The 14,348-nt window shown below is 39.5% G+C and overlaps 2 protein-coding genes across 2 annotated transcripts; one reads left to right on the top strand and one right to left on the bottom strand.

Annotated features, from left to right (window-relative positions):
• Positions 1–2,090: 2,090 nt before the first annotated feature.
• Positions 2,091–3,726, bottom strand: LOC108091154. Its single transcript, XM_017190190.2, has 3 exons — positions 3,206–3,726; positions 2,385–2,517; positions 2,091–2,314 (listed from the first exon to the last, which is right to left on the bottom strand). The coding sequence occupies exons 1-3, from the start codon at positions 3,369–3,371 to the stop codon at positions 2,206–2,208; spliced, it is 408 nt and encodes a 135-aa protein (XP_017045679.1). The 5' UTR covers positions 3,372–3,726; the 3' UTR covers positions 2,091–2,205.
• A 2,225-nt stretch (positions 3,727–5,951) lies between these two features.
• On the top strand, positions 5,952–10,871 carry LOC108091258. Its single transcript, XM_017190373.2, has 4 exons — positions 5,952–6,104; positions 8,466–8,640; positions 8,703–8,817; positions 10,571–10,871. Exons 1-4 carry the CDS (start codon positions 5,952–5,954, stop codon positions 10,719–10,721), a joined length of 594 nt encoding a protein of 197 aa, XP_017045862.2. The 3' UTR covers positions 10,722–10,871.
• The last annotated feature ends 3,477 nt before the right edge of the window (positions 10,872–14,348 follow it).

Here is a 14,348-nt window from a genome sequence, read left to right on the forward strand (position 1 = left end):
TTCGGTTTCGGATCTCATGGGATTGTAGTTGTGACGACTCTTGGCACCTTTTGTGTGGCAAATCACTCAGCCATCCCCAAATTCCGGTGGAGGGAAAACAGGAGGTGCGCCTGAATGCATAACATCAGGGAATGCAATGTTTGGTTTACATTGCCTGGGGTAGTTAAACTCGTCATAATCAGTCAATCAGACAATCAGTCAATCAATCACCTAAACGAAAAGCAACATATTCAGGTATTCAAATAAAAACTGCGCTATGAATCATATTTTCAATGCCCAAAAACATGGTGATGCATACACAGAATTACTCTGGTATATTTGAATATTTTCTACTGAATGTTGTGCATTATTAAGTATTTCAATGCATAATTCTGTATGTAATATACTCGTTTGTATTATCAAAATTATGATGAAGTAAGCAGACAATTTTATTGTCACTTCCTGGTAATTATGTAACATAATTGTAATGATAATATTGTTCACATGGGCACTCCGCAGTGCCTGCGTCAATCTGAAGCCCCAACAGATGGTTGCACAATTCAGTCGTAATGCGCAATTAATTTGTTTATAACTATTTCAAAATAATCTAATTCCCAGCGCCCAGAAATTGCCGTAATTTGCCAATCAACATTGAAATAGAAGCCACCGCCAACGCACAAAATGCAATAAAGCAAGCGAACTACGCACTACGCGTAGTTTCCCCGAAACGATCCGGATTTTCCCACCCCTTCCCCGATCCAGTCACCCTCCAAATGCGAATGTACTCATATATATATATATAGATAGAGTGATATAAACGCACAACGACCACGACCCAAATCCCAGTTACGAGCACAACTGACTGACTGACAGATCCGAGCCAAAACGAACGAGCGCAGATCTTCTTTTTGTATTTCTGTACTTTTGTATTTTTGTATTTGGTGCGGGTCCGTTGGCCTTCAGCGATCAATGCCATTTCGTTTGATTCCATTAAAGTGCGGCCCCATCTGGACGGGCCAAACAAAAAAAAAAACAAAGAGAGCTGAGTTGGTGCTCCTCCTCGAAATTTTCCCCCTCGAATCCACTTGGTTAAAGGGTTTGGCGATTTTGGCGGGAAGAGGAGAAACCCTTTCGGAACTCAGGTGCGCGAGTTAACAGCTCCATTGACTACGGCCACATAATTTATCTTATTTTTAGCCAGCACCTGACAACCTCATGCCAACAAAAACAAAAACAACAACAACTGGCAACTGCCAACTGCAAACTGGGTACACAAATTTTCAGGAAACGCTTTGGCATAACTTTGACTGGCTTATAAATGTCGAACGATTTATTTGCGGCTGTTGGCGGGAGTTCAGCAGTTCAGTTCAGTTCAGTTTAGTTTCGGGTTGGGGTTTGAGGTTGGGGCTTGAGTTCAGGTACAGCACAGCCATTGCCATGGACTAACCAAGTTTGGTTAGTCCTCCCACCTAACAAACCTAACGAAACCCCCGCCGTCATCGTTTTTGGCCATCAAGTTGAGCGGATATATCGCTTTTAACCCGGCAAAAAACGCGGGGATGCGAAACGGTGAGGCGGTGGAAAAAATGACGGCGGTAACAAAGTGTTTCAAATTTGTTTACTACAAAAAGTGGATTGCTTTTTGGCCAGCTTACAGGTATGTGGCCAGGTAATTGGGCGTGGCCCGCCCCCTACCCAGACAAAGAGGCGACTCCTCCGAGTGCCGAATAGCTTCGGGTGGAAAAGATGGAAGGGCTGGAAGAAGCTGGTGCGGATGGGTCCATTGATAGCTTTTGTGGCTTTTCAACTTTGCCACCAAATGGACTGCGAACAGCCCTGTTGACTCTTTGGCTCTGGAAATGGCTTTTGGCCAACTTTAAGTGAGACGCGAGCCGTGTGAACCTTGTGACTACCAGCTATCAGCATAACTTGGTCTTAATCCGATATGGAATTGGCATAGATGAATCAATTTTGAATATCAAAAAAGAACACACATGCGGCACTCTATTATTTATACGATTTTAGTGGATATTTTGTTTATTTATATATATTTATATTTGTTTATTGAGATGAATGCTATTCCTTGCAAATAAAAACAATCTGTCTTCATAAATTAGTCGTTGATTTAATAATACTTTCTCGTCTACAGGTCCATATAAAATCTAGTATTAATCAGACTTATGCTATCAAAAAAAAAGGCTTAGTTAGGTAGGTACACTATTTATGCTACTCGAAGTAGTTCAAAAGCGTACACTTGACGCTGGTGCAGTCGGGCAGTGACGTAAACAGCACGCAGGATAACTTATAGTCGTAGATGAACTCGCAAGTGGGGAAGCTGCAACGAAACAGAGATGAAAGGCGGTAGCGGAAGGAGCGGATGGATGGGGATGGGTGGCAGGACTCACCTGACGGTAAAGAACCAGGTGCACTTGAAGTTGCACAATATGCCGTAGGGCTTCTTCAGCTGCTCCTTTTTGTTGACCACGGTGTTCTGCAGGTTGTAGCCATCGTAGCGGCGCCAGCAGTGGTTGATGTTACCTGTGGAAGGTGGCAGATGGGAGATGGGAGATGGGAGGGCCATGGCATAAAACAATATTATTCTCTTAAAAAGCGCTTAAAATTATTCTTTTTTTTTTGTTGTGAAATCTTAACAAAGATAATAAAACAAGGAAAAGCCAAATGGATCTAAGGAAAAAGGGTATTATAATTATATTCAGTGTGCTGGTAAATTCCACTGAGAAACAAATATATTACAGAATTTTAGTCCGTAATATTTATGGGATTTTCTTAAATATATTGATTGTCTGTAAATGTCCCTTTCCCTTCGATTTTAACTTTTTAACCGTTTATTAATAACATTTTATTTTTAAACATGTTTAAGGATTCCCAAAAAAGGAGTTTGTGTTTATATTCATTATTTAAAACAAAGTGGAACTATGTATCTCAGCTTATAAATAACTCTTTAACACTTTTCAGCCTAAGAACTATTAGTATCGATATGCTATTATCCACACGGATTTATTTTTTATAAAAATCTCCTGCGCCACAAAGCCTGTTTATGATGTACACTCAGCAAAAAAAACAGAAGCACACACAATAAAGTGAGATTAAAGGACCTTCACCATTACAGAATGATCGATCTGAAGAGTGGATCCAGGGAGTTGCCATCACCCTTAATGAAGCAACTCCATTCGACCAGGGTTGCCACGATCAGCACTTTACTTACGGCGAATGTGATGACTGCCGCCGTGGTGGTGAAAGTCCCGCCCCTCCAGCTGCCCCCCGTGTCCGTTGGTGGCCTCCACGCCCCGCACGCCCCTGCCTCCGAAGAGCAGGAGGTACCAGAGGACCAGCGAGCTGACGATGAAGATGTAAGTCACTAATTTGGCCATTTCCGGCGTGCACACAGACACACACAGATGCACAGATGTACAGGATTTGCTATTCCTTTCCTTTTCTTTTCTTTTCTTCGTTCCTGCCACTTTCCTTCGAACTTCTCGGGATTTGCGATTGTGTGGGTATCCGTTTATCCGTGTATCCGTGTATCTGCTGATCTGCGATTCTGAGAATGTGTGTGTGCGCCAGGTGAAAGAGTGTGCGTGTGTGTGTGGGTTTGTGTGTGTGTGCTATGGCTGTCGCTTTCGTTGCCGCTGCGAATGTCGCCCCTGCACTGAATACATTTTCTGAAAATGCCAACTGTGATTTCGCTGGAATTCGCTGGAACTCGCTGGTCTCGCAGTTCGGCGGTCTAACAAAGCACTGCCGATTCGCTCGATGGTCCGCTCTAAACCACACCGTTTATTCTTTGTTTATTTTTGGATCTTTTCGGACATCGGCACATCAGCGCAAACTATTCAATTTGTGCTCCCCCATTCCGCGTAAATTCCCCCCACATTCCGTGTGTCACTCACGTCGCTAAATGAAATAATCAAATGCGAATTAGCTACGGCTCCGTGCATGTTTGCCGTCCATCCTCCATTGGATGACGGGGTGCCAAACAGTGACCAAACATCCCCGAAAAAACAAACTGAATCTTTTGGGGGGCTGCGAACCCGCCTTTCACTCATCTGCTCATCGCATTGCAGTTGCGACTTTGCTGCCCAGCGAGACCAGACCGAAAAAGTGGAAAAGGTGGGTGACTCTCCGACTTTCGGAGGCCTTGAGCCTGCGGTATTCATCGCATCATCGAACGCATCTAAGGTGGGTTAGTAACCCTGATTTGCCAGTGAAGACTTAAGATCTGTTCAAGGTTTTCGTAACACGCAGAGGAAATAGATCTTAGACTAGTGAGGGAAAAAACACTTTCTACACTTTTACATTTTAGTTTCATTATACTGAATTTGAATTACACAGCAAGCTAATAAAATAAATAAATAAATATGATGAATGAATCGGGAAAAGAAAATTCAACATTCAACAGAATTAGAGATACGCATTTTTTAATCAACCAGCATCATCCTTACCTCTATTCAATACCAACAAATAAAAAAAATAAAAAGGAAAAAAACACTTCCAATTGAGTTATGTACAAATTGCAGTTTTATAATTAACCCACGTGCACCGCTTTGGAATGTTGTTAACATCATGTGGGGTTCAAATTCCAAATAATTTGATGGACAAAAATAACACAATATCCCATTTCCCTTAAATCACACTCATTGTACAATGCGTAGTTTTAATAACAATACAAAAATCATCGGAATGTTGTAAGCTATGGTATTTCAACCACGAGAGCTAAAAATAAATGATAATTTTTTATTATAGTTTGTTCACTAATCAAAATAAATGTTAAAAACATAACAAATTTGATTTAATTCTTTAAATTTTTGATAAAAGACATGACGCTAATGAGTAAAAGAAGCATAGAAAATGTTGCCAAGTTACACTTAAATTATATTGCGCAATAATAATTAACCTAAAGTCTTTAAACGTTATTAAAAGTATTTGTTGGGGGATAGCCAAAAAGGATATAAAGTTTTTGTTTAGTGTAGTCAAATAATTTTGTAAGCACAACTACGATAAAGGAAATGTACATATCTAAGGACAAAATTGTAATATTTGTTCAACTAAATATTAAGGTGCATTGTTATTTGCTCTACAAATTTACTCAGTGATGTCGAGCTGAATTCAAAATATGGGTCACATGTCCATCGGTATACAATTTTAAATTGCGCCCCTTTTCGAATGCAAGTTACCGGTTAAATATTCATGTAATATCTTATGCATTGGCATTGTCTTTTTCGTTACAATAAACATCCTTTCTGCTGTTTCAAATCACAGGGCTCAATAAATATTTACAGCGTTCAAATGGCAAAGGAAATCGTTCCGCAATTTCAATTACCGAAATGGGTTTCATCTGCACTTACCTTTCTTGGGGCATTACCCCCTTTTTCACTCCTCCCCTTTCTCCTTTCAACTTTTGCACAATGAAAGCTAGTCGAACCCGTTATAAATTAAAATTTTATTTAGCTGCAGTTGACAATTTATTTGCATTTCATTTACCACAAAGGAGAACTGGAAAGGCACGGAACGTTTTGTAACTTATGAGATTCGAATATTTGAGGGCCTGTGGCTGAAGAAAAATTTTGAAGAAAGTTTTGGGTAAAAGTTTTGTTCCATGAAGTAAATTAAACAGCCATGCCAAATGAGTTTAATAATCGGAAAGTTCCGAACATTAAAAAATTAGTTACATTTTATGAGATAAAAATTGTTTCAGTTTAATCAAAACAATGCAGATGATTTTAAAAACCGTTCTCAAAAGTAAAACAGAGATAACCATATTATTTATAAGAAATTCTATAAATCTATAAATCTAAAAAAAAAAAATTTCAGAAATCTAAATTAAATCGTAACCAAAACGAATTGCTTGTTTAGCAATTTTAGGACGAATTCAACAATCTAAGACAGATCTCAAGTCCTATTTTCTATACTCTCCCATTTATGTGGAAAAGCCCTATATCCTCGATTACTCAATGGGTAGCAGGAGGAAAAAGAAAGCGGCAAAGAAAGCCTTACATCATAAAGGGAAGCACACGAACAAGTGTCCACAGGGATTGGCGGCAGCCAAAGGAAGCGACGGTGGCTCCTACAATGCGGTTATGCCACTGTGGTGTGCGGTGGGTTTGGTAGGTTGCTGGGTTGGTGGCTTAGTGGGTGGTGCAGAGCCATATGCCATGGAAAGTTGTAAGAAAATGCAATGAAACGAAATGAATGTCGCTGAATGAACGAATGAATGCATGCATAACTAACACGACACCAAATGAACGGAAAAAGAAGGTCGCGGGGAAGTGGGGAAAAGAAGTGGGAAAGGGAGTGTGGGTGAGTGGGTGAGTGGGTTAGTGGGTGGTGCTGCAAGTTACATGTTCCCATAACACCACATACATCTGATATCCCTAGGTTGTCTGCCTCCTGTTTCCAACTGCCGCCGAAATGGGAACTCCAGGGGAAAAGGGGAACGGGGAATCCAGATGGTTGAATGGAACTGGCTGAATGAAGTGTTTGACAACACTTTAACTTGATTAAAAATTTAATAGCCAGCAGGGCAAACATTGTGAGGGGGGCGGTGGGAGGTTGGTTTTGGGTTGAAGGACTCGTCTCAATTGGATTGCACAAGTTGTTGCCGTTGCCACAACATTTGTCTGCCCTTCTCTGTGCGGGTTAAGCCAACGCCAACGCCACCGCCAACGAATGCATTTCATTAAGATTTCCCCACCGAACTATCTTAGTTCCTCAATTGCGCAAATTGAGTCTGGCCAATACATTCGAATGCAGTCGAATTTGGCCTTGGCTCAGCTGAATAGAGCGGAAAAACGTCTTAATTAAAATTAAATTTAATACTTCAAAGTGCCACGACGTGCTAGAAGATACACACGTATCTTTTTTTGGGGCACAGATTAGGAAACTTTCCCACCAGCGAGTTTCCCACTCGAAATGTTGACAATGAGGCCACGTAAAATCTGTTCCTCGGAAAAGCTGCCTTCGGGAGCGATTTTAAAGAGCTTTGATAGGCGGTTAGCAAATTAAGGACACTTTGGAAATTTTAAAGTTTGCTTTTGTTCATTTGAAATTCTGTGCCTTTCGTCAACCCGTTTTTCGTTTGCCTCTCATCCATTTTTAAAACAGCCTCAAAACTCGGCTAATAAATTATATAATTTACATTACGGCCCTGATTTCACAACTTTTTCTCTTAGCTAAAAGCAGCTTGAAAACTTTGAAATTCCGTGTGATTTCTTATTTTGTAAACTTCATTCTTCTTTCTATAATGACTGTCCTAAGAAGATTTTTAAATAAGGTAGCTTTAATAAGCACATTTAACTTAATCAAAATAGTTAAGTGATGTTGTTCGAATATACTGGAAACGACTAATAAACTGTTAAGCATATATTATTTATTTATATATAATATAATATATATTAAATTGCAAGCTTTGAAATTCCGTGCGATTACTTATTTTGTAATCTTCATTCTTCTTCCTATAATGTCACACAAACAGCTTTAAATACGGTGATTTAATTAATGATTGTTTAGTTAGGTTTTTCAAATATAATAAAAATGGTTAATCAACTGGTAAAAGTAGATTATTAATATAATATATCAACTCAATCCCGTACATTTGTGTTTAGCCAAAATTGATTAATACTTTATACTTTATATAGTAGACAGAACTTGGTTTTCCCAGCCCTAGCCTAGTGATTTGAACAATTTCCCTGTGTCATCGCGTAGGCTTCCAATCTTTATCTCGGCTCCCGTTTTCCCGTCTCTTTTCCACCTACCCACACCGCTTTTGCCATTAATTGTGCAAACATTCTAGAACAATTTGAGGCAGTAAAGTGCTGTAATGAAAAGCCGCCACCGCCCAAAAGCCGATAAACCGCCTGACCCCGCCACCAGAATCGAGAATCGAGAATTGAGGATTGAGAATTGAGAATCGAGAATGGAGAATCGTGAGTAGAGAGACGAGAGACGAGCTGGAGCATGGAGTGGCGTCTTCAATTAAATTGTAATACACAATAATCAACGGACCCGAAAACAAAAACGCCATCAAACTTAGATGCTTGGGAGTTCGACTATGGGATACCCTTTCAAAAATACTACAGATTACTTCGTTTCTGATATTGTGTTGGTTTGAACCACAAATCGATACCTCTAATTATTAATTTTAATGTATCTTGTTATGATGCTAGAATAGTTCCATTAACCTATGTATATAAATTTGTCGTAAATATGTATTGGCATAAAATCAATCAAAATTGAGTTCATGTAGTAAAATTAATTAAAATTCATACAAAAATTGTAGCTCAGAAGAGTTCTGTAAAGTACTATACTTACTTCAAATGGTTCTCAGTACTTTAAAACACTCGAATATACCCCCGAAATATTGGGTATAGAGAAGCCAAAGCCAATTGATGAATCTCTCCGACGTTTCAGCGGAATCGGAACAACAACGGCAACGACGGCGACTCATCTCGGCAATCTCTACGGAGTAGACAACGCCGATCGGAGTCCGGTTCGAATTCAGTCCAGTTTTGAACACGAACGCGGTCGCAATGTCCCCGCAAATCCGCTCCGCAAATCCGCTGATCCCGCTGGTGATCGCAGGTGCCCTTCTCTCGCTGCTTTCCCAGGTGAGCGGCTACTCGGGAACGATACCCCCGGATGCAGGTGAGCGGACCCCAGTTGATATATGCGAGTATACCTTTTCTATAGTCGATTTCCGTTGACAGATAACCCAGGGAAGTGCATCTACCGCGGCGATGTGCTGGAGTTGGGGGTCAATAATGGCATCTCGCCCTGCCAGCGGTTAACGTGCAACAGCGATGGCTCCATACTTATCGAGGGGTGAGTTCGGCACACCTTGACCCCGTCTTGGGAGCATCTCCTATATAAACAGCGAAAATATTGACAACACGAATATGCACTCAGAGGATTTTCCCAAACAAAGATAGGGAATAGCAGCTATAGGGATTATACAAGTAAATAGGGATCAGAAAACTCAAAAGCTTTTTGTTTTTCAATTTAATTTATTTATTTTTGTGGTTTTTCTATAAAAATAATGAAACGTGCAAATATAATAAAAACAAAATATATTTTTTTTTGGTAGTTCGAACTAATTTTATAAATTTCTTTTTTTGAATTTTATCAGACCTTTCAAGTTTTTTACATACTACTGCTTACTAGAGATTCTTAAAAAAGTAACCACTATATTTAACAAAAAAAGAGTTTAAGAACATTATTTTGATGAGAATGCAATATATTCAGTAAGCTTACAAATGGCTAAAGATTCCTGCACCTTAAATGCGTTTGAAACACGTTTTGAACTATTTGGATCTCAGAATTCGATAACGCTTACGTATAATTACTAAGCACGTATGCAAAACCAAAAAAAACTTTCTTATTATTGTAGAACACAAACAAACTTATCAAAACAAAAATAATAGCAAATAATTGCTATCAACAAAATAGAAGTGAGTGCATATAAACAAAAAACGTTGATTACGTATTTTTAAAGCTTTCAAAAAATATATTTTTTAAGAAAGCCTTAATATTGAATTAAGTTGCTTACAAAACTAAACCACTTACTGCAGGAATATGTTTTTTTAATTATTTTAAACAAAAAGTCGATAAGCTATATTGGGTAAACTAAGCCTCGTTGGGCAAACATAAAATTCCGATTTGGCCTAACTAAGTTTTTTTTAAGTTTCTGTTAAGGCTGTACGCTTTTTCGCTGAGTGTAGTTTATGGCACATGCTCGTCGCTGATAAGACACACACATAAGACACACTCGCAACGATGACGCTGCGTCAAGCACTTGCTACTGCGACTTCTCGCCGAGTTTGTAGCCCAAGTTTCGAGTTCGCCAAGTGGCGCAAGAGATGAGACTGTAATTTCTAGGTCAAGCTAAAGAGCTGACAGCTAAATGAATGTCGAAGGGGTTAAGATGGGGAGGGGGTGGTGGAGGGGGTGGTGTAGTCTCCGGCATCCTTTAGGTTGCGGTTTTTCGTGGGGGAGACGAAACTAAATTGAGGGAAACTAAAAGTTTTGCCCTAGATCTGAAATGAGATTTGCTCTTCAGGTTTTAAGTGTTTTTCCTTTTTTTTTTTCCTATTTTTTTTTTTTTTTTTTTTTTGTAATGTTTTTACGCTTTGACAAAGTTTGTGAGAAGAGTAAATTCTTTGAACGAAACGTTTCACAATCTTTGAAACTCAAAGGTTTTATTCCCAACAATGTAGCACTTTTCCCAAAATCAGCTCTATGGCAACCTCAAGGTTTTGCGGCTAAAATTAAAAATGAAGTCATCAGGTTAAGAACACTCATAAGCAAGACATTTCTGAAGTTGTTCTTCTTCAGTTTTGTGGGGGGGACATTAAATATAATACATGAATGAGCGGAGTTCAGCGAAATTTTAATATAATCCGAGTCATTCTTCGTATGCTATTTATAGAAAATTATACTCTATATGAGTCTGTTAGCTTGAATAAATTTATATGAACATTTTAGATTTCCCAAATAAGTTAAAGTATCCAAACAGTTTTACAAAGTTTATTTAGGTAATCAGCTTACTAATTCCCGATATACTGTTTCCCATTTACAGATGTGGCAAGTTGCGCATCGAGAACTGCAACCGCGGGGAGCGAATCCTTCCGGGAGAACCTTTTCCGGAGTGCTGCAAACTGAAGTACAAGTGCAAGAAAATCGGTGCGGCGCCGTACTATATCGAAAGGAATACGGCGGAGAAGGTCTAGGCGGATTTACCTATTAAATGTAGAGGATCTGCCCACCAAAGCCAAGGACGCAATCAATGTTTCTTAGACGCAACACACACATATTCCACAACATGCTAATTTATTTGTCAACTTGTATTTCTCAATAAGCACCAAGATTTGTTTTTTTTTAACTGCATTCTTTTTGTGGGGTGGCTTTTTGCTTGTGCATTTTAGCCAACTCGCTGCCGTTAGTGAAACGGTTTGTGCCGGGCCAAAAGAAATTGTTTAATTACTGGGCCAACCCGCTCATAAACAGCAATTAAGGCGCAACCCGCCCCCTAGAGTGGCCCTCAAGTGGCAGCGATACCCGTAGCAGCAGCAGTACCACTACACTGCAAAAAAATACCACGAAGAATCACTTGAATGGAGTAGAATATATTTTTGAATTTTGTTAATATTAATTTCTATTAAATGATTTGTTATTAAAATATGTATGTTAGGTTAGCTGTTCCTAAACCTTTATTCTTTTTTTTAATTCTTTTATTAGTATTATTTGCAATAAATTGTTTTTTATTGTTTGTTTTACTACCATCAGTAGCTATAATATTTCTGTACCGTTCTTGTTAAAACTCTCACAGAACTACTTTTATGCAATTTTTAAAAATATTATTTAAAATAAATTTTTAAAGCAAAAGATTAACCATTGATGTTATCCAATGTTATTTTAATAAAATGTATGGGTAATACAAATTTACGAAATTATTAAAGAATCTGTACTTATGTACATTTATGATATAAATAAATCTCAAAATTGAAGCTAATGCTACGAAGCACAATTTTATCCTAAGCATTAGCAGTGCAGCAACTGTTGCAGCAGAGGAGCCGCAGTAAAACGCAGTTGCAGTTGTAAAAATAAAGCGCCACCTTTTGTCGCAAAACGTTAATTAGTGCGAAATAATGAACGAGCAAATGGCGACACTGCATATGTGTGTGTGTGTGTGCCTTTGCTGTGAGAGGAGCTGTGAGCGAAAGGGAAGGAAGGAGTGAAAGAGAGACAGAGGGAGTGCAAGTGGGAAGCTGCAGCACGTGTCCGTGTGCCAAGTTACCTGACAACTACACACACTTTCACACACTTGCACACACTTTTGCACTCTTGCACACAACTCCCCTCGAAAGCAATCAAGGTGAGCAAATTACTCAATTAGTTCGAAAGCATCTAATGACCTTCTGGCAAGACAATTGATTAGAGCGAGATGGCGAGTGCATGCCATCTCGCTTTAAGTCCTGTGTTCTATGACGGTCTAATTGAACTGTTCACGCCTTACATTCCTCGATAACTGTCAATTGAGAAGAAGATATTTCCATTGTTCATTGATGGGCATTTAATATGCTGATCTTAAAGGCTAAAGGTCGCCAACTTTGTAGGGTCACATTTCCAATAAAAGAAGGGAACCAAAGCCTGCTACTTAACAACTAATGAGAGATGATAGCATACTTTTAAGGAACCAATATTTTTAATAATTATAAATTATTATTTTTCATAGCCACAGAAGGAATGATTAAAAGAACAGTTACGAGATTTAAACAACTCTGCATCTTTATCGAACTTCTTCGATAAATGATTTTATTTATTTATGATACAATATTTTGAAAAGTTTCTGTTTTCAAGTACTTGCTAATATTTCTCTTTTGGAACCCTATTCATCAGGCAAGTCAGCAACTTTCAAAATAGTTTTAAAATTCATTGCAAGCCAGAAACTCAAGAAACTGTGAACAAATATAAAGCTTGCACCGCATGTGTGGAAAACACATTGTCAGCATACTTGGAAATACTTTCGCTCGTCGAATGCGCTGAGGAAAAATCGAAAAGCAGTTGCAACACATCCTGATGGCCCTCGAAGTTGCCCTCTTTTATTATTATTTCGCCAACTGCTTGTGCGCGGGAATTCGCTGAGGCGCTGTTGCCTCTCAATTTATTTCTGGCTCGTACTAGTTGACTCTTTTAATAACCAATTTGGCACAAAGTCGGTGGCAACTTGAGGGATATTAGCGTTGCTGCCTCGCCATCCGGAGTCCGTAGTCCGTAGTCTGAAGTCTGAAGTCCGGAAAACGGAGTCGGGAGTTCGGAAAGGAGAGTACGTAGCTTGGAAAAACTTTTACCTGGTAAATGTCGGGGGATCGGGAAAACAGGGGAAAACAGGGGAAAAGCGGAAAAAGCGGTATCCAACCTAATGGAAAACGCACACGCACACACATCCAAATAGATGGCTGTCGAGGGAGAACTGCGGCTTAGGTCTTGTATTATGAAAAGCTCATCTAATTTCAATCAGTTGTGCCAGTCGAAAAGGGGGGAAATTTTAAGTGGCGGGCCAAACTTTCGAGGTGTATGGCGCAAATCAAATGAAATCGAATCAAATCGAAATTAAAGGGCCCCATTAAAGGGCGGATGGCTCAACGGGGCGGGGACTTCTTTTTGACAAGTTAGGAGCTGCTGCGTCTCATGCACCATCAACTGGCAAAAGCCGGGCTGAATCGGGACAAGTCCCTTGCCAATCTAGGGTTCCATCCTCCCCCTTCCCACTTCCCACTTCCACCTTCCCTTGTGAATCCTGCACTTGTCATAAAGCCGGAGCCAGCGGCTCGGAACCAGCGAACCACTTAATCATATCAGCACAATAAGTCAACGGGGCGACGGTCCCGGGGCCATAAAATTAAATCCTTGCCGCGCTCTAAAGCTCAAAGAGCAAGGAGCAGGGAGCAGGGAACATGGTGTAGGGAACTGGGAGCAGGGGGGAGGAGCACCTTGCCACCCAGAAAAAGAGAAAGGGGCATGCAAAAAACCGCCATAATAATAAGCGAAATCAATGGCAAGTCACCTTGAAGCCAGCTCCCGTTTCGGCTCCACCAACCACCAACCACCCACCAAACCACCACCCACTGGAGAAAATGCCAGCCGGTGGGTTTCAGCAAAGGCACGCAAAAGGTAGTAACTGGGAATAAAAAAAACCAAGGAGTATTGTTGGCAAATAAAGCGGGCTTCAAGCCACTTTTCTCGCATTTTAAATTCCCTTAATATGGAATATGCAGGAATGGCACTTTCATGTTGCAGTTAACATATTGTTAAACTTTCTGCAACAAAAAATACAGATTGCAATTAATGTTGCTAAAAAAACTGATTAAAACCAAGAACTTAAAGAAACTATTTAATATTATCCTATTTTTGATCCTTTTTTGTTCCTTAGTGTTTTTTGTAAGTTTTAAGTTCTGTCTCTGTAAGGTAAAAATATTTAAGCATTTTTAAAGGTTTTATGTTGCATGAATATTTTGTATGATCCTAAGTAAAGAAGCTATAATAACAAATATTAGTTATAGGCGGTCTTGGAAAAGAGCGTGCAATGCAATCTAAGCAGAGATATTTCAAATTACTTTCCCTTAAAGAACCCATGCAACCCCAACTGAGAGTATCGCATAAAGAAAAGCTGCTTATTCGCATATTAAAAATGGTTTATTTATGTTCCGTTCTTCGTGGGTTAACGAGAGCCCCGCAAGGTAATCGATTTATGTGCTGCTATTTACAATTTTTGATTTATCCACCCCGCCCCCTTCCGCCTCCTTCACTTTTCCTTTGGCTTTTGTGTAATACGATGCGGGGAGAAAAGAAAAGAA

The sequence above is a fragment of the Drosophila ficusphila genome, unplaced genomic scaffold (genome assembly GCF_018152265.1).
Source record: "Drosophila ficusphila isolate 14025-0441.05 unplaced genomic scaffold, ASM1815226v1 contig_198, whole genome shotgun sequence".
Lineage (NCBI taxonomy): Eukaryota > Metazoa > Arthropoda > Insecta > Diptera > Drosophilidae > Drosophila > Drosophila ficusphila.

Excerpts from the sequence above, each read along its gene's own strand:
- LOC108091154 (XM_017190190.2), bottom strand. The coding sequence starts at position 3,371 with ATGGCCAAATTAGTGACTTACATCTTCATCGTCAGCTCGCTGGTCCTC. Across the intron at positions 2,518-3,205 it reads CGGCAGTCATCACATTCGCC|GTAACATCAACCACTGCTGG; the intron begins GTAAGTAAAGTG and ends CACCTTCCACAG. Across the intron at positions 2,315-2,384 it reads ACCTGGTTCTTTACCGTCAG|CTTCCCCACTTGCGAGTTCA; the intron begins GTGAGTCCTGCC and ends GTTTCGTTGCAG.
- LOC108091258 (XM_017190373.2), top strand. The coding sequence starts at position 5,952 with ATGGGTAGCAGGAGGAAAAAGAAAGCGGCAAAGAAAGCCTTACATCAT. Across the intron at positions 6,105-8,465 it reads TGTGGTGTGCGGTGGGTTTG|ACAACGCCGATCGGAGTCCG; the intron begins GTAGGTTGCTGG and ends TCTACGGAGTAG. Across the intron at positions 8,641-8,702 it reads AACGATACCCCCGGATGCAG|ATAACCCAGGGAAGTGCATC; the intron begins GTGAGCGGACCC and ends TTCCGTTGACAG.